Consider the following 23642-nt stretch of genomic DNA (forward strand, 5'->3'; position numbering starts at 1 on the left):
AGTACTTGAGTTCGGAGACTTCTCTCTCAGTGCGCCCCTGAGGTCGCTTTTCCCCTGCCAGGCATGTGCACACGCTTCAGGCTTAATTGAGCCTGATATTCAGCAGCTAAGGCTGTTTGCAGAGTAGAAGCTGGCACTCTCTGTATTTCTTGTTCCCCAGTGTGTGGTCCGGAGAGGTTTTCCTTTTGTTTCAACTCAGTACCGCAATTCCATAGCCTCTCTTTCTCTCCCTTTTATCTCTCCACAGAAGGGGTTCTCTCCTCTCCATGCCTGTGCCATTCACATACACGCACCTTGATTCTGCCATGCTGTCTCCCTCCACCTGTGGATATCCTTCTGCCACTTTGCAGATTGATTTCCTGGGTTTTCCAGGTGATCTGACCTTAAAATGGCTGTGTTTGAAGGAAAGGGAAATCCCAGTCCTTCCGCTCACTGGGCTGAGCTCTTATCTGGAGGCCCTGAGGAAGAATCTAAGGGTCCAGGTCATTCAGGTTATTGTCAAAATTCAGTTCCTTGTGACTGTAGGACTGAGGTTCTTTTTTTCTTGCTAGTTGTCATCTGGGTTCTTCTCTCAACTTCTAAAAGCTGCACATACTATTTGTCATGTGTCTCCTTCCATCTTCAAGGTGGCAGGGCAGATACCTTGAATCCTTCTAGTGCTTTGTATCTCTCTTACTCCCCATTTTGCTACTAGCTGCAAAAAACACCGCTTTTAAAAGACCTCGTATAATTAGGTTACACCACCAGATAATCTCCCTTTTGCCATAATCACTCCAGTGATAACTCATTCTGTAATATAATAACTGCATAGATAGGTCATCACATTCATAGGTTTCCACCCACCTATGAAAGGGAGATTGTATAGGGGCAAGGGTCATTTAGGGTCTTTCTTTTTTCTTTTTTTAGAATGTAGCTTACTACAGAGCATGACAGAGAAGAACAGATATACCTGTGTTTGAATCTTATTTTTGCCTTTTACATGTTAACTGGAAGAGGGAAGCTGTCTGTAAGCTTCCTGAGTTTGAGTTTTCTCTTTAAAGTGGGGATTATAATACCCTTGCAGAATTTTGTGACAATTAAGCACCTGGCACATAGATGGAAGCTGTTACTTCATTTTGTGTGTGTGTGTGTGTGTGTGTGTGTGTGTGTGTGTGTGTGTGTGGTTTAAGAGTCTGTGGTATTTTCAAAGTGCTGGACTGCCATTTGGCTTCCTATTTCAGAATCATTTGGAGACTTTGTTTACAATTATGTTCCCTCCTCCTACTCTCTAGACAAACTGTTTTAGAATAGGGTCTAGAACATGTTTTTTATTTTTTTAAATTAATTTATTTATTTTAAGAGAGAGAGAGAGAAAGAGAACAAGAGTGGGAGGGGTAGACAGAGAGTGAGAGAAAGAATCCCAAGCAGGCTCTGCACTTCTAGCATGGAGCCTGACGCGGGGCTTGAACTCACAAATCATGAGGTCATGACCTGAGCTGAAACCCAAGAGTCGGATGCTTAACTGACTGACCCACCCAAGCGCCCCTAGAACCTATTTTTTAAAATAGATTCTCCAGGTGATTTTATTGTGTAGCCAAGTTTGGGGCAACTGGTGTAGTAGAGTCAGAGACCTGGGGTTAAATCTCACTCAGCTCCACCCCTTACTGACTCTGTGCCATTGGGCACATTTCTTAACCTCTGTGAAGATAAACTATAATTTACAGGGTTGTTGTAAGGCTTAGCAATTATATATGGACAGGGTTGGGCACATATTACGCATCTAATACATGATAACTGCTATGGATGACGATGATGATAATGGTGGCAATAGTGCATTTAACATCAAGATTCCAAGTGAGCTTAATGAGCTATCATTGATTGTCTTGGGCCATAGATCTCTCCCTGCCTCTCCATCCATCCCAGACTGTGTTCCAACCACACTGTACTTGTATTTCCTCACTGTGTTTCTTCATTCATCGTTGCTTCTGATATACTGATATATTTTTTTCTTAAGACAGAAATTCTGTGCCCTTGTCTGGTAAGCTCATCTTTTAAAGACTTTTCAAATGTTCCTTCTTCTGTATAGCACTTCTGATCCACATCCGTCTAAACAGACTTGGTCCTCCTGTATCTTTACATTTGCCACTTATATCCATGAAAGTACTTATTACATAGTATTACATGTTATTTTATCTGTTTTCCCTACTCAATAGTGAGTTCCCATCCACTGTCACAGTGTCTGCTTATGTAGTAAGTAGGTACTCAAAAAATGGTTAGTGTTGATTTTGTAGATTTAGAAAAATAATGAATAAATGTGGAATTTGCCTTTACTACAGTTTGCTTACAAAAGAACTATGGGAGTTATCTTCAACACAGTATGAGCCAGTGGTATGGTATGATTTCTAAAAAAAAACAAAGCAGGGGGTGCCTGCTGACTTATTTGGTAGACCATGTGACTCTTGATGTCAGGGTCTTGAGGTCAGGCCCCACACTGGGTGTGGAGCCTACTTAAAATTAAAAACAAAAACAAAGCAGAACACACAGGTGGTTTTAATCTACATAAAAAGAGAATAGGGAAAGGAACAAGTAGTTATTGAGGAAGCTCTCCTAGCAGGTAGTGTGCTGGATGATTTTCACATGTAATCCCATAATAATCTTGTCAGATAAATGATGTTATTTCATTTTACAGATAAGGAGACAGACTCAGGCTACTTTTAGCAACTTACCAAGGTCACAAAGTAAATGGTGAACCTAGGATTGAACTTGAGTCTGTCTCATTACTAAACTCTGTTTAATCTTTAGTGTTACCAGACTCCTGTTCTTTTTGACTTACAAGAGTTAATGCAGACACACTCCAACTTGTGACAAGGTAGTGTCAAACCAGTGGAGGAAAGCAGAACTGTGAAAAACCATCTCCTTCCCATCTATTTATTGTCTTTGACTACATTGGTGGCAAAGTATATGCCACTAGATGGTGCCCTTGCCTTGACGGAAAAGTAAAATGTTGGTTGAGACCTAGGGTCTGATTCCATCTGTCCCACACACATACTAGCCAAAAGCAAAGTACTGACATTTCCAGGAAAGATCTGCAAAAGGGAGAAGTAATAATACTAAAAAGGTAGTGTGAGATATAGATAAAAACAAGCCATACATAAAATGGAATTCAAATCCAGATTCTGCCTTTTACTAGCTCGTGTCTTTAGGCAACTCATCTATTCCGCGCTGAGTCCTATTTTCTGGAATGGGCATCATGTTATTTACTCATAGAATTATGAATATCAAATTAATTGATATATTAAAAAGTATTCTAATACAGTGTTTGGGACTTAGGTTGTTAATGAATGATAGTTACTGTTGTAATTAATAATTATTGATAAAACGAATCTCAGATTCTGAAGAATTCTACAGGGTCTTAGGAATTATTAAAGTAATTATACTCAAGAAAGTTTTTATGCTTAATGTATTGTGAGTTTTTGAAAACTGTTAATCCATACGTATCTTCAAGTAACAGTTTTTACCCAGTCCAGTGAAACTGAATACTCCATTTACTAGTCGTGCTGGTCATCAGAGTTGACTGATTTCCTGAGGGATATGTCATCTGTTCTCTTTTCTTTTAGTTCATCACAAGAGAGGTCAGCAGTGTATTGTGATGGATTATTACTAGTCTTAGCACTGGGGTACATGCACCCCAATGTGTATAGCAGCATTATTAACAATAGCCAAACTATGGAGAGAGCCCAAATGTCCATTGACTGATGAATAAAGAAGAAGTTTTATACACACACACACATACACACGAATATTACTCAGTCATCAAAAAGAATGAAATCTTGCCATTTGCAACAACATGGATGGAGCTAGAATGTATTATGCTAAGTGAAATAAGTCAATCAGAGAAAGACAAATACCATATGATTTCACTCATATGCGGAATCTAAGAAACAAAACAGATGAACATATGGGAAGGGGGGAAAAGAGGAGAGAGGGAAACAGACCACAAGAGTCTCTCTTTTTTTTTTTTTTAATTTTAATGTTTATTTGTTTTTGAGAGAGAGAGACAGACAGACAGACAGACTGAGCTAGGGAGGGACAGAGAGAGCGGGAGATACAGAATTTGAAGCAGGCTCCAGACTCTGAGCTGTCAGCACAGAGCCTGATGGTGGGCTCAAACCCACAAATTGTGAGATCATGACCTCAGCTGAAGTCAGATGCTTAACTGACTGAAGCCACCCAGCTGCCCCAATAGACTCATAGTGATAGAGAACAAACTGAGGGTTGATGGAGGGAGATGGGCTAGATGGGTGATGGGTATTCAGGAGGGTACTTGTGATGAGCACTGGGTGTTGTATGTAAGTGATGAATCACTGAATTCTACTCCTGAAACCAATATTGAACTGTATGTTAACTAAATTTAAGGAAAAAAAAAAAAAAGAAAGAAATAGCCTTCCAAAATGAGCTTAACTACAACAGAAAATAAAATGTGGTGAAACAGAAAAAACATAGTTTTAGCACTGACTTTTTCTGCTAGTGCCTTATTTCATTGATTCTACATTATTTTTTCAAATGTTAACATCTCGGGCATTGGGATTCGTCTTACAATTATTGCCATCCTAGAATGGATGCAATAAGGTATTTTTAGTTTTATGTATAAGCTTAAGAATGTGTTCAGTTTTGTCCCCTTAGAGCTGCATCCTGTAAGAACTTTTGTCTGTTGTTTTGTCATTTCATTATGAAAAATGACTCTATTAATTTCTGCCTTTTTTGTTAATTCATTAGCTTTTTTGCAAACATCATCTCTTCCTGAATTTGACACTGAAAATATCGTCCCTTGGGGAAGATGTAAATTTCTGTTTAATCTTTTCATTGACACATACATACCATTTTGCTATATTTTCTGAATGTTTGCAATATTTCATAATTACAAATTAAATTAAAAATAGGAAAGTGATGGAGGCACCTGGGTGGCTCAGTCAGTTAAGTGTCTGACTCTTGATTTTGGCTCAGGTCATGACCTTGCTGCTGTGGGATGGAGCCTGAATCAGGCTCCATGCTGAGCAAAGCCTGTTTGGGATTCTCTCTCTCCCTCTCAAAAATAAATAAACAAACTTAAAAAAAAAAATAAGAAAGTGATGAAATGTTAGCCAGGAAATGTTAGCCAAAAGAAAGCTTAGAAACAGTATTAATATGAGACCTACTATACTTTAAGAAAAAGAAATTTAAATTATTATGGAAAAAGAATAACAAAAACACAGTTCACATAGATAACATTCCTTGACAAAAGTGGAATAAATTAAGAAACCTTTAACAAAACAGTAACCACTCACTGCCTTACAAACATACTTCTAAATAATTCATTGGTGAATGTAGAAATCATAATGGAAATGATGAAATATTTAAACCTGAATAATAATGAAAGGATCACATGTTAAAGCTGCATCTAAGGCAGTCTGTGATTTATAATTTTAATATAAAACAGTGATTGAAAATTAATGAACTCTAAAAATTAGAAAAAGAAAAAGGTAATAATAAAGTAATAAAATAACAAAGGAAATTTTTAGGCCTGTGTCCTTTATTAATATAGATGTCAAAGTCCTAAACAAAATACAGCAAACCATACACAGTGATGTATAAACAAAAAGTATTATGACCAAATGAAGTTTATTCTAGTAATACTATGATGCTAATTTGAAAATTAATTAAAGTTATTTATCCTATTAATAGATCAAAAGAGGAAGAACTACATGATCATTTGAATAAATGCAAAAGAAGCAGTGACTAAAATGAAACATGCCTTCAAGATTAAGCAAGCTAGAAATAGAAGAGAATAATCTCAACCTGATAAGGGGTATTTACTGCAATACTACAGTGTATTTAATAGTGAAATAGTAGAAGCATTCTCTTTAAAGTCAGTAGCAAACATAAGTGGCTGCTTTTGCTACTCCTTTAAATATTGTGCTCTGGAGGTCCTAGTAAATGCTATAAGACAAAAGATATGGAAAATATAAGGCCTGGAAGGAGGAATGAGAATTAGGATTTGCTGATGATGTCTCTGTAACCGTACTATAGGTCCTGGCAAATGTGTAACACAAGAATAAGAAATAAGAATTCAAAGAAAAAGGATTGGAAGAGAAGAATAAACATTACTGGTATTTGCAGATGATAATGTTTGTCTACATAAAAAAAATTCACAAGAATCTACAGAAAAACTATTTGAAAGACTAACCTTCAGCAAAGTTTTTGGATATCAAATCAATATGCAGAAAACATATAGTATTCCTTATACAACCCACAAACAATTGGAAAAACGTTATTAAAAAATATAATAGCCAGAAGTTATTAGGGATATATTTTACAAGATCTGTGCGTTCCTTTGGTGGAGGAAAACTGTAACACATCACTGAAAGACTAAAGGAAGATCTGACCATTAAAAAAATCTAATCTATTCCTACTTGTTAAACTCAATATCATGTATATGCTTCTATCCCTTAAATTAATCTGTAAATACATGTGATTCAGTCAAAACCACAATTAGGCTTATTAAATGACTTGCCAAGGTGATTCTAAAAGTCATTTAAAATGGTAAAGGGGCAAGAAAAATTTGAAGAATAAGGAGTTGGGGGACTTGCCATTCCTAAGACTTTTAATGAAACTGGTAATTCAAATGATATGGTGTTGATATAAGGGGAAAGAAATTGATCAGTGGCAAAGAAGAGAAAACTCAAATAGAACCACACAACTATGACAGTTCAGAATATGACAACATTTCAAACCAGATACTGTCACTCAGTAAATGAAGCTGGATCAAGTGACTGCCCATATGGAAAAAAAATAAAATTTACTTCCTACCTTATGCTATACACAATAAATTTCAGAAGTATTAAAGGTATAAAATGAAAATTCATACTTGTAAGAATATATAGAAGAATGTCTTTATGATGTCAAGACAGAATAGGATGTTTTAAAGCACAAACCATGATAGAAGAGATTGGTAGATTTGATAACCTTCAAATTTTAAAACTTTTGACCACCACCAACAACCAAAAGACACCACAATTGAAGAGAAAGATAATGCGTGGACAGGAGTGAAGATATTTACAATGCATATAACTGACAAAAGATTAATATCCAGGGTATATTTTTAAAATCCTACAGATTAATAATAAAAAAGACAAAAAGAAATCCCAAAGAACACATACCAATCAGTAAAAAAGACAAAAGAATGCCTAAAAGAAAATGCACAAAGGATATGTACACTCAATTCATATAAGAGGAAATAAGAATGGCAATAAATGCGACTAGGTTCTTATTTCTCAGTGATATCAGAAAATGCAAATTAAAACTCCAGGAAGATAGTATTTTTATCACATTGTCAAGGATTTATAAAGTCTGATTATACCTAGTGTTGGCTAATGATTGGGGATGTAAGAACTTTCATATAGTACTGGTTGGGATATAAATCAATACAACACTTACGGAGACATTTTGTAGTATTTAATAAAGTTGAAGGTGTGCCCAACTCTACATAAAATTGGAACTCATTCCATTTTAGAGCATATTCTTACTTTCTTATAGAAGTGTTACCAGGAGACATATACAGTAATGGTTATTGCTGGATTATTGGAACAGGAAAAATGAAAAATAACCTAAATGTTAGGAAACTGACACACTGTGGAATACTTATATAGTGGAAATACTATATAGCAGGTAAAACGTACATATGTATTCTCAAAATAGATTGTGTGTGCGTGTATGTGTGCATATATATTCTCAGCATGAAAAGTTTGTGTGTGTATATATACACACACACACACACACACACACACACACACACACACAGCACTAAGACCTCAAAACAATATTTAGTGAAAACAGCAAAGCAGATTGTTCACTGATCTATTCCTATTAGCTATAGTAATGTCTAGAAAATTTAATAAATATATGTTAAATCAATGAATGATGTTAAAATAGGTCCTCCATGCAACAGCATTTGGATAAGCAGGCCAGACCTCAGGCTTTCCTATTTCCTTCTGTATTGTTGACTCCTCTCTTTCCCCTCTAGATGATGTGCTCTTCAAGGGCAGAGATATATTTTACTCCTATTTATATTCCTTGGCTATTAATGTTCCTGGCCCAGAATAGGTATTTAATAAATCTATTGAAGTAATTAGTGAATGTTGCTTATTATAACAGTGCCCTGTTAATAAAGGGCTTTGGATCAAGAATTCCAAAACCTGAATTCTCCTGCCTTTTAGTTGTAGGACCTTGGGCAGTTTTTTTTTAACCTCTCTGAGCCTGTTTTCTAATTTCTAAAGAAGCATAATACCTGTTCTGTCTGAATCTCCAAGTTCATATTTAAATGTGTTATATGAATGTAAGATAGGTTTCTAATATTTCAGCAAGGAGAGAAAGGATGTGGTTGTAGAGTTACTGTGGGAGTGGCTGTGCTGTGTATTCATAACATTGTGTACATTTCTTTTAGGAGCTGTGTGAGCAGTCTGTGTCCCAGAGGAGTCATCATTTCTTTCTTATTATCTTAGATCCAGTTTACCAATTCAATTTTCTCTTCTTGCAAAGGGAGATTGGCCCAAAATAGCCAGAATTCTGTTTTGTGGTGTTCTGTTTTGTTTTGTTTTTCTTCTAAGCCATGAGAGCAAAACTTTCTGTCTTTGGTACCAGAACTATGACTCATGTCTGGGGTATGTTTGTGTGTGTAGAAGAAAGAAGAGAGAAAGTCAGGAAATTTCATCTGGTTGCACTAGACTCCAGCTCTAGTTACTTTCTATCTGGAACTTGGATAGTGTGACCCTGAAGTAGCAGGTATCTTGGTGAACACAAAGTACTGATAACCTGCAAGGTGGAGCATCTCATATATTCAGAATAGAAATCCTGAGAAGTAAGTGAAAAATATATGTGTTTATTATGTTGGTACAGTGGGTCATAAAAGCAGGCTGAAATAAAAACTTTGGTATTTTGGTGGGTTTGCATCGTAAAGAACTTGTTTAAGGTAGAATATTATTCAATATGTGGATTAGCAAACAGAGTTTTGCTTTACCAAATGTAAAAAATAAAGTAGCATACACTCAGATAAAGTGAGAGGATGAATGTTTGATGGAAGAGAGCCTGGGACAACTGGTAAACCTCAAACTGTCCAACTGTAGAATTTGATAAGAGATGAGAGGTAGGCATGGAGCAAATCACTGAGGACATTGTAGGCTAGGCTATGCCAGCGTGACCATATCCCTTAAACCAGACACTCAAGAATAAAAGACCAGGATACTCTATTCATTATTATGCCAGGACAACAGAAATAATCTGGAACTGTCCCAGGCAAACCAAGTCATATGGTCACCTTACTTGAAGGTGAAGAAGAACCATTGATGTGGTTACATATCCCACAAGGAATGGGAGGCTAAAACAATTTAGGAGGCTTGGACAAATCTAAATAATAATGTTGACTGGAAGGGAATGAGAGGTGTGGGCCAGTTGCTAGATGAGGATGTACAATTGAATGAATGATTGTTGTTGTTAAATAGGGTAAAGAATTTCAACATGTGTAAATGCTGTTGGGAAAGAGCCAGTAGTCAAAGAAGTTGAAAATTTGGTAGAGTAAGAGATCTAAGGAACAGTGGTGGGGTTGGAGCCCTTTTTCCATTATGACAAGTGGAAAGGAAGCAAGAGTGGGTATAGATGCAGGTGAATGTTTGGGTGAGAGGGCATAGCAGGTCTAGAGTTTCTACCTGATGACTGCTTATGTTGTTGTTGGGAGTTCAAGGAAAATAGAGAAGGTTTTAAATAGCTACAGAGGACAGTGGGAGAGAGACCAAGGGCAAGGATCCCCTCTGTCATCACTTAGATTCACCATCATCTGCTCTTCTAGTGGCAGTCTTTAACCACACATGCACTGGCATTCTTAGTCAATGGATAAAGCACGAAAAATAATATAAGGTATAAGAAATGGAGTAGAACAAATAAAACTGTTATTATTTGTAGCAACTTAACAGAAAATTCAAGAGAATTTACAGATTTACTATTAGAATTGATAGATGAATTTAGCAAGATTACTGGATACAAGGTCATTATACAAAATAAACTGTATTTTAATATACTAACAACTAGTAATTAGAAAATGAATTTTTAAAAATAAAGAATATTTACTATAGCATCAAAACATTAATTACTTAATAAACATTAATGAAAGGTGGACAAGACCTCTACTCAGAAAACTATAAACATTGAAATGTAAAGAGACTTAAATATTTGGCAGTCCCAGTTCATTCCATCAGAATCCTAGCAAGTTTTTGTGTAACTTGTTCTGCTTATTCAGATTTATAAAGGACCAAGAACACCCACTTCTGATTCCTGCCATCTCAGTCAACCAACAGACCCCCAGTAGAAATGGTGACTTGTTCTCACCTGGGGCCTAGGGGGACCTGGGCATTGACTGTGGTGCTGATGTTGATTTATAACTTATAAAGGCCAAGAGAAAAAAGGTGGAGGATTTACTTCGCCTGATATCCATATGTAAAGACTTCTAAAAGATAACGTTGGAGAGAATATTTTCATGGCCTTGAGATTGGGAAAGACTTCTTAAAACACAGAAAGCCCAATCATAAAGTGTGAAATTAATACATTGTACTACACTAACATTAAGAATTCTTCATGGACATCTTTATGAGAATACAAAGACTGGCAACAGGATGGGAGAAGATACTTGCCTAATTCATAACTAGAAAAGGGTTCATATCCAAGATATGTAAAAAGCTTCTACAGATAATTATAAAATAATCGTCCAGTCTTGTCACTATTTCACAAGAGGATATTCAAATAGCCAAGAAACATGAAAAGATACTTAACCTTATTAGTTATCAGGGAAATGAAATGTATATTAAACCCACTATGAGATAGCACTACTCACCTGCCAGAATGACTAAAGTACAACAATGCTAGTGAAGATGTGGAGCAGTTGAAACTTTTGTATACCATTGGTTGGAGTATAATTGGCACAGCCACTTTTGAGAATTATTTGACAGTATCTTTTACAACTGGCATGTGCAAGGGTGTCTGGCTGGCTCAGTTGGTAGAGCACGTGACTCTTGATCTCAGGGTCATGAGTTTAAGCCCCATATTGGACATAGAGCCTATTTAAAAAAATAAATAGGGGTGCCTGGGTGGCTCAGTTGGTTGGGCATCTGACTCTTGATTTGGGCTCAGGTAATGGTCCCAGGGTTGTGGTATTGAGCCTCACATCAGGCTCTATGCTGAACGTGGAGCCACTTGGGATTTTTCTCTCTCTTCTCTCCTTCTCTCCCCCATTCTCTCTTTCTGTCCCCCCTCCCTCCCTCTCTCAAACTACAAATAAATAAATAACAATTAAAAAATAAAAAAAATAAAATTGGCATGTAGATATCCTATGACCTAGCAAATTTACTCCTAGATATGTACCTAATAAAAATATAAGCATATGTATAATGAGAGAGATACATAAGAATGCCTTAGCAGCATGATCCTATGAATCAAAAACAGGAGACAACATAAATATCCATCTACAATGGGACTGTAAATAAATTGTGGAAAATCCATACAAAGGAATACTATATATATAGCAATAAAAGTGAACAAACTACTGCTATATACAATAACTGTGATGCATTTCACAAGCATTATGTTAAATGAAAGAAGCCAGACACAAAAGAAAGTATATTGCAGAAGTCCATTTGTATAAAGTTCAAAGACAGACAAAAATAATTTGTAATGTTGGAAAGAAAGATAGTATTTACCTTTGGAATGGAGAGTGGGGCTAATGATTAAGAAAGGTTACAAAGGGAACTTCTTTTCACTAAGCTTGTAGGGTTATGATTTATGTATATGTCACCTTTCAATATGAAGTTGTTGTTTTCAAATGATAAAGAATATGTAAAATGCTTATAGTGCCTGGGTCATTGAAAATATTCAGTAACAGGCAGTATTAACTATTTATTGTGGTTTAGGTCTCTATGATGACAAGATCTAGGGCAACACTCACTGTCCAGTAGACTTCTTGCAATTATTAAAATATTCTGTATCTGCACTTAGTTTCATAGCCACTAACCGCATGTAGTAGCTATTGAGCACTTGAAATGTGACTGAGTAACTTACTTTAAATTTTAATTAAAATTTAAATTCCCATGTGTGACTAATGGCTGTTATATTGGGTAGTGCAGGTGTATTGCCATTGGGAATGAGTGACTGAAGGAGAATGGCAGTGAAGTTTATTTGAGTTGAACAAATCAGGAAACTGGGAGGCCAGATTGTCAAATGAATTGTACATCTGTATGTTGAAGAATGTTCAGGATAATGGCAAGACCCAATTGGACTGGGAGATTGTTAGCTATCTTCCAGAGTCTTCACGGAAGCATTTGGACAGAGGAGAGATAAATTATAATGGGCGACAAAAGACTACTTTCTCTTGTATAGGTTGTCAAAGGTACTTAAGTAGAAATATTTCTGAAGCACAGCTTAGGTAATTAAGGACCATTGAAAGAGAGTTTCAAGAAGGAAGCAGTCAGCAGCAGCAACAGTGCTTTAGACTGGTGGTGTATGACATAACTAGAGAGTACTAAAGCAGTCATTGGAGAACTGTGCGACTGTAGTTTGGTGCAGTGGTGGTAAATGGTTGGTAATTGAGCATAAGAAAGGACATACAAAAAGTGAAATTAATTGGTGTGTTTAGTTTTTTTCCCCCCAGTATGTGGAAGAAATGTTGGGGCTGTATGTACAGGGCCTTTGTGTGTGGTAAGGAGGAAGGGTCTAGTTGATAACAGTGGAAAGGTTAGTTTCCTAAGTTAGTTAGATTTTGAACAGTCTTGATTGGCATTATGAAGAAATGTTGACTTTATCTCTTAGTTCAGAGACCCAAGGAAGGTTTTAAACATCTTTTTCTCTTGTGAGACTCTGTAGTTCAGAAATATTACTCTAGCAATAGCAAAAGACTGGACTAAAAAGGTAGCCAGACTGAAGGGAGACAGACTGCCTTATCAAGCATGTAGTTATGAGAGCCTGAATTCGGGTGTTGGCAATTCATAGATGGAGAAGAATTGACATATTTGAGATTATGGTTCAAGGGTGGAATGAGCACAACTTATGGGGATGGAATGAAGGAGGACATGTGTAGAACCTAGAGGTTTCCATCTGAGTTGACCAGGTAAATGGTAAATTGACATTAAGGGATCCAAAAGAAAGAACAGACATTTGGGATTGGGGTGATTTATAACAGCTTTGTTGAGATATATTTCACATACAGTGCAATTCACCCATTTAAAGTATACAATTCATTGTTTTTAGTATATTCACAGAGTCAAGCAACCATTCCCACAATCAGTTTTAAAATGTTTTCATAAAGAAACCCCGCGGGCCACCAGGGTGGCTCAGTTGGTTGAGTGTCTGACATCAGCTCAGGTCATGATCTCACAGTTTGTGAGTTTAAGCCCCGCATCAGACTCTGTGCTGTCAGTGCAGAGCCCACTTCAGATCTTCTGCTCCTCTCTGCCTGTCTCTCCCCTGCTCATGCTCTCTCTCTCAAAATAAATAAAACATTACAAAAATTAAAAAAAAAAAAGAAATCCATAACTGTTAGCAGTCACTCCCTATTTTACCCCACTTCTTCCCTTCCCCACAACCCTAGGCAAACTTTAATGTACTGTTTGTCTCTATGAATTTGCCTGTTTTGGACATTTCATATAAATGGAATTATACCTTATGGTCCTTTGTGGCTAGCTTCTTTCACTTAGCATGATGTTTTCAAAGTTCATCGATGTAGAGATCATTTTTTGCCTTGTTTTATACTCACCTCTTTGCATGTTTTATCTCCTCCTCTGAAGTATACGTGCCTTGAAGGCAGGGACTGTTGTTACATATTACAGAGCTGTATCTAGCACATATTTTTGTATTTAGTTATGACTTAGCAAATATTTGATACATCTAACTCAGTTAACCAGAAAGATCCACTCCCACACTTGCTTACCCACTGAAATGTGTCTATATTTGCTGTCATGGAATAAGTAGGTATCCTGCCAGTGGTTCTGGTTCTGACATTCATTCTTTGTGTGACCTTGGGTAAGTCATTATACTCTCAGGAGATACTTTCCTTATCTGAAAATGGGGTAACAATCCTAACCCAATCCAAAACTGAAGAATAAGATAATTCAGGTCAGTGGGGTTTGCGTATAGTTGGGGTTTATCCAGATGGCCTCTGAGAAGAGATTTAATAAATGTTTGGCTCTATTACCTAATCCTCTTGTAATAGGAGTAGCCTTTTTCCATGGGATTAGGTATTTTGGCCCCCTGATTCTTTTCAACACCCATTTTCAAGGTCCTGGTTTTGTGTGTGGCACACTGTTACTTTTGTAGCCATCCTGGGGCATTTTGCCTATCTCAGGTTCTCTAGCTTCTCTCTCTGGAATACTTTAGACACTTCTTAAGGACACTGATTATAATGTTACACTCCCTGTTTTGAGTAGCTTCCTGTCTCTTAATTCCTGTTGTCTTCATGAGCTGCTTGAGGTTGAACACAAAAAAAGTTTAAAACCCAGCCTATCCACTTTCTTGGTACAAACAACTTACAAATGCATTCCCTTCGTCCCCTGTCTTTGGAGAGTTGTTCATGCTTTTATTAGAAAACATAGCTTGGATGTGTACTTAAGGGTCATGTACCAAAATAAATAATGTAGTCCTTGACTTCCAAGATCTCATGGCACTTCAGTGGGAGGAGGCAGACATATGAACAGAAAATTAAAGCAGAAAGTGAAAAGTGCAGTTGCACAGCCATGTATAAATGGGGCACACTGGGAAGAATTGATTGGGGTAGTGTTTTGAAGCAAGCGTTACCTGACATTTCTGCACTAAGAAGTGTAACACAAAGCAGCCTGCTGAAGAGGACCTGCATTCTTTGGCCTCACAACAACTGGGTGAGGTGGAGGTTTCTGACCCCCCAATTTTAGAGAGTAGTCCAAAGCTCAGAAAGCCTCAGTGGCTGACTCTGAAACACAGATTCTAGACTCAGCTTCTATGTTTGTCCCCTCCCCCTCACCACAACCATGCCCCTTATGCAAGGATAGAAGGTAGCCATGCAGAGTACTACAGTGCCCTGCCATCCCCTCCCCTTTAGTTCTTCCTCCCTAAGCAAAAATACAGTCTCAGATTCCCCTTTTCTGTGTCTAGCTTACTGCCAGTGTCCTCGGTGCATTAAGCATTCCAGGGCTGTAGCAGTAGTGAATATTGCTGATGTCATTGTTTGCCTTATTGGGATTTTGCTCTTTGTTTCACAGGGAGCTGTGATTGGTATAGACGATGAGGACGACAGCACCTTCACAATAACTGTTGATCAGAAAACCTTCCATTTCCAGGGTGAGCTGAAAGAAGAGATTCTTTCTCTTCACAGTCCCAACTGCTTCTTTCCTTCTCTTTTGGGTTGTTTGCTGGATGACTTGAATGGTTTTGCAACTGATCTGCATGAATGAGTGCACAGGAACGTTCTGGATGAAGTGGTACTGCAGGTTAGGCAGGGATTTGTATCTGCAGTGGATACAGATCTGTTTGAAACGACTGTGGATCTGGCTGCAATTGGAGATTAAAAATTTAAAGGATAAAAATCAGTGAAGGGAGAAAGTAATGGGCTGCTGCTGCTGCTGGCTTGTGTTTACAGAAGGTTGCTGATCTTCTTTATCGAGGAGTATGGTTCTGCTTCTGCATGAAGAGTCTAAAGACTGATTGTGAAGGTTGCAGTGTTTGTCTGTGTAAAACTCAAAATGTAAATTAAATTGAAGCTAGTGGCAACCTTTGGCTTAAAGGTTTTGCTTTGCTTCAAGAACTGCAAGTTTGCATTCATTTCATCTGCATTTCTGTGTGTTGTCTGCCAGCCGTCATTTCTCTGCTATTATCCTTTTTATAGTTAATAACACCAATGCCATCTGCCACTGCTATGTTTCGGCATTGCATGCTATGGTTCACCGGTAGAAAGGGTAAGGTACTGTATGATCATTCTCATTTCATCTTGCTTTGAAAACTAAACCAGCAAATAAAAGTCAATTTTAATGATGTACCTTTCATGTATAATGTACCTCTCATCTATTAGGAATGTCTATTAGCTTTGTTACTAATGGTTTTGTCATTTTGCCTATCCAGAGTAACCTCTATTTTATGTTAAGGCATTCCATGGAACTTAGAAATGAGAAGCTTTGGATATGTTAGCAGTTTCTCTGAACTACAAGTGACAATGCACTATGATAGATGCTAGGTGTACCAGTGTAAATAAATGTATTAAATAAATTGATAGCTTAAAAATGTTTTGAAGGTTATGAAGAAATGAAAAACGTTTGAAGGTTATGAAGTCAGTGACCGGATATATTATATGAGATGTTGAGACAGCTATTGTCCTTCCATGCTAGGATAGTATAGTGAAGTTATTTTTCTTCATTGTCTTGTTTAAGAAATTGACACATAGAAATGAAAGATGCAGCTTATATACGATGAAGACAAACCAATATAACTCAGTAGTGATATACCTAACGCTTTCAGGAAGAAACATCCTTAAAATATTTACTGTGTTTGGTCATACTCTTTATTCAGAGCTGCTTAACTAATAATCCTTTCTGAAATTTTCCACTGCATTTAACTTTACAAAACATTTTAAATCTTATTATGAAAGCTCGGGGCCTTTATTTTTAAGTTGAATATATAATGCTGCTCATAAACTAAAGCAGATAACACCCCCACACTGAAACTCTTTACTTGAGTGAATATGAATACTTTAATGTGTTTCCAGTAATAGCTGCTGGATGCAGGTGAAGGCTGCAGTATAGAATTTTCTCCTCTGCAGTTATTAAGGAGACACCTCCTTTGGACTTGCAGAAGCTGTATTGTTTGCCTATTTAAAGGAGAGGAGACTCAGACCTCTAGAGTAAGGGTACCTGTACCTTCTAACTTTTAAATTATTTATGTTTGATAGTCCCATATTTCTGTGGTTTGCTTATAAAATAAGCAATTCCTTTAATTCTTTTATTGATATAAATGACAAGTGTAAGTAAGAGTTACATGTATTTTTAAAATGAATTCTGGGCGCCTGGGTGGCTCAGTTGGTTAAGCGGCCGACTTTGGCTCAGGTCATGATCTCGCGGGCCGTGAGTTCGAGCCCCGCGTCGGGCTCTGTGCTGACGGCTCAGAGCCTGGAGCCTGTTTCAGATTCTGTGTCTCCCTCTCTCTGACCCTCCCCTGTTCATGCTCTGTCTCTCTCTGTCTCAAAAATAAATAAACGTTAAAAATTAAAAAAAAAAAAAATGAATTCTTAGCTCTGGGACTGTCAAACTGATTAGTTTTCTCTACTGTAATAGTAATGGGAGCTTCAGGCAACATGAGATTATCTGGCTTTTGTAAAGAACTCAGCAGGACTCTATATTCTATATATTCTTGGCAGTAATGAGAGTTATTTCACATAGATCCTTACTCAGAAGAAATTCTCTGAAAATTTGATAAAAAGTTCTTAATGTCTGATAGATTCTGTATTCTTTTTTTTTTTTTAAATTTTTTTAATGTTTATTTTTGAGAGAGAGAGAGAGAGAGAGAGATGGGGAAGGGCAGAGAGAGAGGGAGACACAGAATCTGAAGCAGGCTCTGAGCTGTCAGCACAGAGCCTGATGCAGGGCTTGGACTCATGGGCCATGAGATCATGACCGAAGCAGAAGTTGGATGCTTAACTGCCTAAGCCACCTAGGCGCCCCTGATAGATTCTGTATTCTTGATTAGAATTGAAAACAAGTTTGGCTGATATATATTTGTATATGTTTAAGTGTGTTGAAGTTTTTATTTAATTTACCAGAATTTTTTAAAGCAAATAAAGTATCAGTTGATGCATCTATAAAGTAAATTTTACTTACTATCAGCTATTAAAGGGAAAGCTAGAATTTGTTGAGATACATTCATTTATTCAACATCCATTTTAAGATCTGGGGTTACAGTAGTGAACAAAACAGATAAAATTCCTTTTGGGTCATCCATTCTGGTAGAGGAGAAAGCCAATAAGATATAAGTAACATATATATTAGTAAAATACAAATAAATAAAACAGTGCTAAGGCCTGGGAAGAAAAAAATAAAGCAGGAAAGGAGAAAATGAAATACAAGTGAGGTTGTGTATGTGGGGACGGAGGTGCTGAAATTTGAGAGTGGCCAGGGAAAGACTCATTGAGACGGTGCCCTTTGGTGAAAGACCTGAAGGAAGTGAGGAAACAAGTTTTAAGGCCTTATTGGGGTTGGTAATAGGGAGTACATCATGCCTAGGCAGAGGGAATAAGAAGTGCAAAAGAGTGTGCCTGCTATATTTCAGGAGCAGCAGGGAGGCCACCTCTGATTGGAGTGCAAGTAATCATGGGGGAGGGTAGTGGGAAATGAGATCTATGAGGTAACAGAGAAGCTGGTCATGTGAGGCCTCATATGTCAGAGTAAGGATGCTGAATTTTACTGAGAAGCCGTTAGAGGGTTTTGAGAAGAGTCACATGATGTAATTTTTAACAGTATCAGTGTGGCCACTGTGTTGAGAATAAAATGCAGGAGGCAAGGACAGAAGCAGGGAAACTAGTTAGGCTATTGTCATCCAGAGAGGTGATATAGCTCCCACATGGTAACTCAGGGGGTAGGGAGGCAGTGAGAAATAGTTGAATTATGTATGTATGTTTAATCTTTATAGAGGTATAATTAATATATGATAAAATGTACACATTATGAAGTTCAGTGAGTATTGACAAATTTATTACTCATAACTGCTTCCACAATCAAGATATTGAACATTTTTGTCATCCAAAAGATTTCCTTTTTTCTTTCAGTCTCCACTTTCAGCCACTGGCCCCGGGCAACCACTGATCTACTTTCTATCATTATAGATTTTTCTTTTGGAGAGTTTCACACAAATGGAATCACACATTATGTCCTCTCTTTTGTCTGGTTTTATTTTAGCTCAGCACAATGTTTTTGTTTTTGTTTTTTAAGTTTTATTTTATTTATAAATTTACATAAATACGTTTATGTTTAATATATAAACAGGGGCAGGGGCAGGGGCACAGACAGAGGGAGAGAGGATCCCAGGCAGGTTCCACACTGGCAGCAGGGAGCTCAATGTAGGGCTCAAACTCACGAACCATGAGATCATGACCTGAGCCGAAATCCAGAGTCAGGCGCTTAACTGACTGAGCCACCCAGGTGCCCCACATAATGTTTTAAATATTCATCCATGTTGTTCCATGTACTGGTAGTTTGTTCCTTTTATATTGTTAAGTAATTGTCATATGATAACTATATTTTAAAGGTTAAACTACAGCACGTGAGATAAAGGAGTCTAGGTTGACACCAAGATTTTTTGACTTGCCACAAGAATGGAGATGCCATTAACTGGGGTGAGGAAGATTGCGAGAGGAACTAGTTTAGAGAGAGGATGTGGGCATCAGGAGCTTATTAGCCTTGGACATGTTTATAAACAAGTTCTAGATGCCTATCAGACATCCAGATGGAGATGTCAAGTAGGCACTTGAAGTGTGGAGTTCAGGAGAGGAGTTCATGCTGAAGAAGTAAATTTGGAAGTCATTGGCATAAAGATGGTATTTAGAGCCACAAGAACTTAGGAGTCCAACCTTTACTTATAGGGCACAGAGCTTAGGTAGAACTAGCAAAAGAGATTAAAAAGAAGCAATGAAAAAGAAGGAGGAAAACCAGGCGAATGTAGTACCCTGAAAGCCAAGAGACAGTGTTCTAAAAGAGGAGAGCAGAGGTATCAGCAACTGTGTCAGATGCTCCTGATAGATCAAGTAAGTTGAGGGATATGAAGTGATCAGAGGACTTCTAACAATTAGGAATTCACTGATAACCTTGAGAAGACAATTGTAAGACGGAAGTATAGACAGTGCTTTCACATTCTGCTGAAATAACTGAACTACAGCAGTAGCTGGAGAGGACAATGAGAATAAAAAATTTTTTTGATAAGAGAAATAATAGCATGTTTTTATACTGTTAGCAGTGATTCAGTAAAAGGGGAAAAATTGATGCAAGAGAGAAAGGGGAGAGTTGTTGGATGAGTGTTATTGAGAACACAAGAGAGGATGGGATCTAATACAGAGCTGAGGCATTGCCTTTCTCTAAGAGCACAGATAGTTCGTCCATAATAACAAGAAAGAAAGTCAAGAGTATGGAAATATACATAGGTAGGTTGTTACCTATCACCTTCATTTTCACTATGGTTTAAATCTCTAGCTGCCCTCCATATCCTATATTCTGAAACATCATTTATTTATAATAAAGAGGATTGGTACCAAAAAAAAATTTTTTCCCCCAAAACAATAGATTACTTGTTATTACAATGATTCCCAGTTCTGGTAACTTATTATTTCAGAATGTCTCCAATTTTTTTTTTTTTTTTAAATTTTTTTTTCAACGTTTTTTATTTATTTTTGGGACAGAGAGAGACAGAGCATGAACAGGGGAGGGGCAGAGAGAGAGGGAGACACAGAATCGGAAACAGGCTCCAGGCTCCGAGCCATCAGCCCAGAGCCTGACGCGGGGCTCGAACTCACAGACTGCGAGATCGTGACCTGGCTGAAGTCGGACGCTTAACCGACTGCGCCACCCAGGCGCCCCAGAATGTCTCCAATTTTTAAGAGATGCCATAAAATTATCAAAACAAAGTCAATTTAAATTAACTTTGGATTTGAAGAAGAAATACTCTATTATTTTTTTTTTTTCTTTAGGTAATCATTGAAATTACAGTTCTAGCATGTTAGAGCTTTAAAAAGGTTTAAAAACTACAACTTCATTCTGTCCTTTGTCAGAGATTAAAAATAGTTGCCAATTTATCTTTACAAGGTGGCTCTTTTTTCTTTTGAACAAGGACAAAAGATGATTCCCTTTCCTATCAGTCAGCCAAACTTGTTTGCCTATAGATTCTCTCATAGACAGTGGATGGAAAGTAGTTTTGGTATAGACTGGCTGTTGAATTCAAACATTAATTGTGTATATAGTATGTATAACTCCCTGTTTTTAGAATTGAGAATATACTGGTAAATAAGACTTGGGCCATGATGTCAAGGAGTTTGTAAAGAAGTAATTGTAATGTAATACGAAATATGCTGTAGAGGTAGAAATATGTATAAGACACTGAAATAATGAAGAGACAAAAAAGGCAGTCACTCAGTGTTTCACAGAAGAGCAGGGTTTTTTGTTACCAAGTAATTATTCTTATAATAAAGTATTTAATGTAAAAATTAAAAGGTTCCTGTAACCAGACGCTGCTTCCTTCCGCTTCCTCCTTACCTTCTCTCCGTGGCAGTTCTGAAGATTGGACAAGTTTGTTAGGCTGAGGGATGTTGTAGCATGTACAGAGGTATGGAAATATGATGCTGCCACTGTGTTCAGAGAACTATGAAGGTTGGTACTGTTAGAACAATGGGAAGATGAGGCTGTAGATATAGGCAGAAGCTTACATCTAAAATAAAGAGGTTATATTTTATCCTGAGGTCAGTGAAGAACCAGTGAAGCAGAGTTTTAAGCAGAGAAGAGACAGAGTGAGACATGGGCTTTAGATGAGTAGCTGTGATTGTTGATAAGCGCCTGAATGGGAAAGCGGTAGTAATGGGGAAGGAGAAGAGGAAATAGATTTGAGATTTTTAGGAGGTGCATCTGTAGAAACTGGTGACTGCTAGGAAATGGGAAGTGAGAAAATGATTGTAGTAAAGGTGACATTCTTGGCTTAGCATACTGTTTGGATTTGTCAACATCTGAGGTAGAGAAACTAGGGGAACAGAGATGGTAAGGGACTTATGTCTGTGGGACACATAGGTATAGATGGGGATGGCAACTGGATCTGAGTCTGGGCTGAAGATGGAGATTGGTGCTTATCAGCACATTGCTAGTAAGTAGAACTAGCAGCTGAAAAATTGAATGCCTAAGAGCTAGGCAGATAAATAAATGAGTGAAGAGTAAAGCTAACTGAAGACTTTAGCAATTTGGAAAACTCATGCCCTGTTGGAAGTTAGTTGCTATTCCAGACAGTTGTAGGCTTTTGCTAATGCTTGTCCAGTGTTGCCAGATTGTCCAGTTTTTTAAGAGAAGCCAGAATCCAATTTTTGTGTGTGTGTGGGTAGGAGTTTGCGTATGTGTGTGTTAGATCTCCAAATTAAACAATAACAACAAACTATGTAGGCCAATGAAATGCATCTGTGGCTAGATAAAACCTCTCTGTATTTTCAGTCTCCGATTAAAACCATAGAATAGTCATTAGGAACCTTCTGGGAGATCTGAAGGAGAAGAAAGCTGAGGGGGCACCTGGGTGGCTCAGTTGGTTAAGCGTCCAACTCTTGACTTCAGCTCAGGTCATGATCTCACGGTTCGTGAGTTTGAGCACTGCATCAGACTCTGCCCTGACAACACAGAGCCTGCTTGGGATTCTGTCTCTTTATTTCTGCTCCTCCCCTGCTTGCTCTCTATCTGTCTCTTAATAAATAAAAATAAACTTAAAAAAGGAGAGAGCTGAGGACGAAACCTGGGAGCACACTAGAGTGGAACCATCAATAGGCTCAAAAGAATGATCAGAGAGATTGGGATGAAAGCTATTACTCTGAACCTATGCTAGTACTGTATTTATTAGTTGCATGTCAGCAGTTCATATGACTCAACCTAATAATAGAAGACTAGATAGTCTGTAGTTCACACTAATAATTAGAAAAATACCCAGTTATTTAAATTTTACCTTCAAATAACATTGAGTGTATTTAATGCTTTTTTTTTTAAGACAAACTATGAATTCAATTCTTTTAATAGTTATTGGAATATTCAGATTATATATTCCATCTTAGGTGAGGTGTTTTTTTTTTTCTTTATTTATGTTGAGGGTTTTTTTTATTTTTATTTTTTTAAAATTTACATCCAAATTAGTTAGCATATAGTGCAACAATGATTTCAGGAGTTGAATCCTAGTGCCTCTTACCCATTTAGCCCATCCCCCCTCCCACACCCCCTCCAGTAACCCTCTGTTTATTCTCCATATTTATGAGTCTCTTCTGTTTTGTCCCCCTCCCTGTTTTTATATTATTTTTGTTTCCCTTCCCTATGTTCATCTGTTCTGTCTCTTAAAATCCTCATATGAGTGAAGTCATATGATTTTTGTCTTTCTCTAATTTCACTTAACATAATACCCTCCAGTTCCATCCACGTAGTTGCAAATGGCAAGATTTCATTCTTTTTGCTTGCCAAATAATACTCCATAGTATACATATACCACATATTCTTTATCCATTCATCCATCGAGGGACATTTGGGCTCTTTCCATACTTTGGCTATTGTTGATAATGCTGCTATAAACATTGGGGTGCACGTGTCCCTCTGAAACAGCACACCTGTATCCCATGGATAAATGCCTAGTAGTGCAATTGCTGGGTCATAGGGCAGTTCTATTTTGAGCTTTTCGAGGAACCTCCATACTATTTTCCAGAGTGGCTGTACCAGCTTGCATTCCCATTATTTAATGCTTTAATATGTATATGTATATATATACATGTGTATATATATGTGCATATATATAATGGTATATAATATAATGATATATAATGACATATATATGTAATGATTTACAATGTTACTGTTAGCGTTTTGGGA

At 37.3% G+C, this 23642-nt stretch overlaps 1 protein-coding gene across 6 annotated transcripts in view; it reads left to right on the forward strand.

The window, feature by feature from the left end:
• The window catches only part of OSBPL9 (oxysterol binding protein like 9), a 191071-nt gene that overhangs the window by 59371 nt on the left and 108058 nt on the right, over positions 1–23642 (forward strand). For 5 of the 6 annotated variants that reach the window (XM_042951287.1, XM_042951291.1, XM_042951288.1 and 2 more), the window contains exon 3: positions 15282–15360. The exons of the other annotated variant lie outside the window; for it this stretch is intronic. In XM_042951287.1, coding sequence (XP_042807221.1) covers positions 15282–15360 — 79 coding nt within the window. The remainder of the gene's footprint in view (positions 1–15281; positions 15361–23642) is intronic. 6 annotated transcript variants of the gene reach the window in all.

Source organism: Panthera leo, chromosome C1 (genome assembly GCF_018350215.1).
Source record: "Panthera leo isolate Ple1 chromosome C1, P.leo_Ple1_pat1.1, whole genome shotgun sequence".
Classification (NCBI taxonomy): domain Eukaryota; kingdom Metazoa; phylum Chordata; class Mammalia; order Carnivora; family Felidae; genus Panthera; species Panthera leo.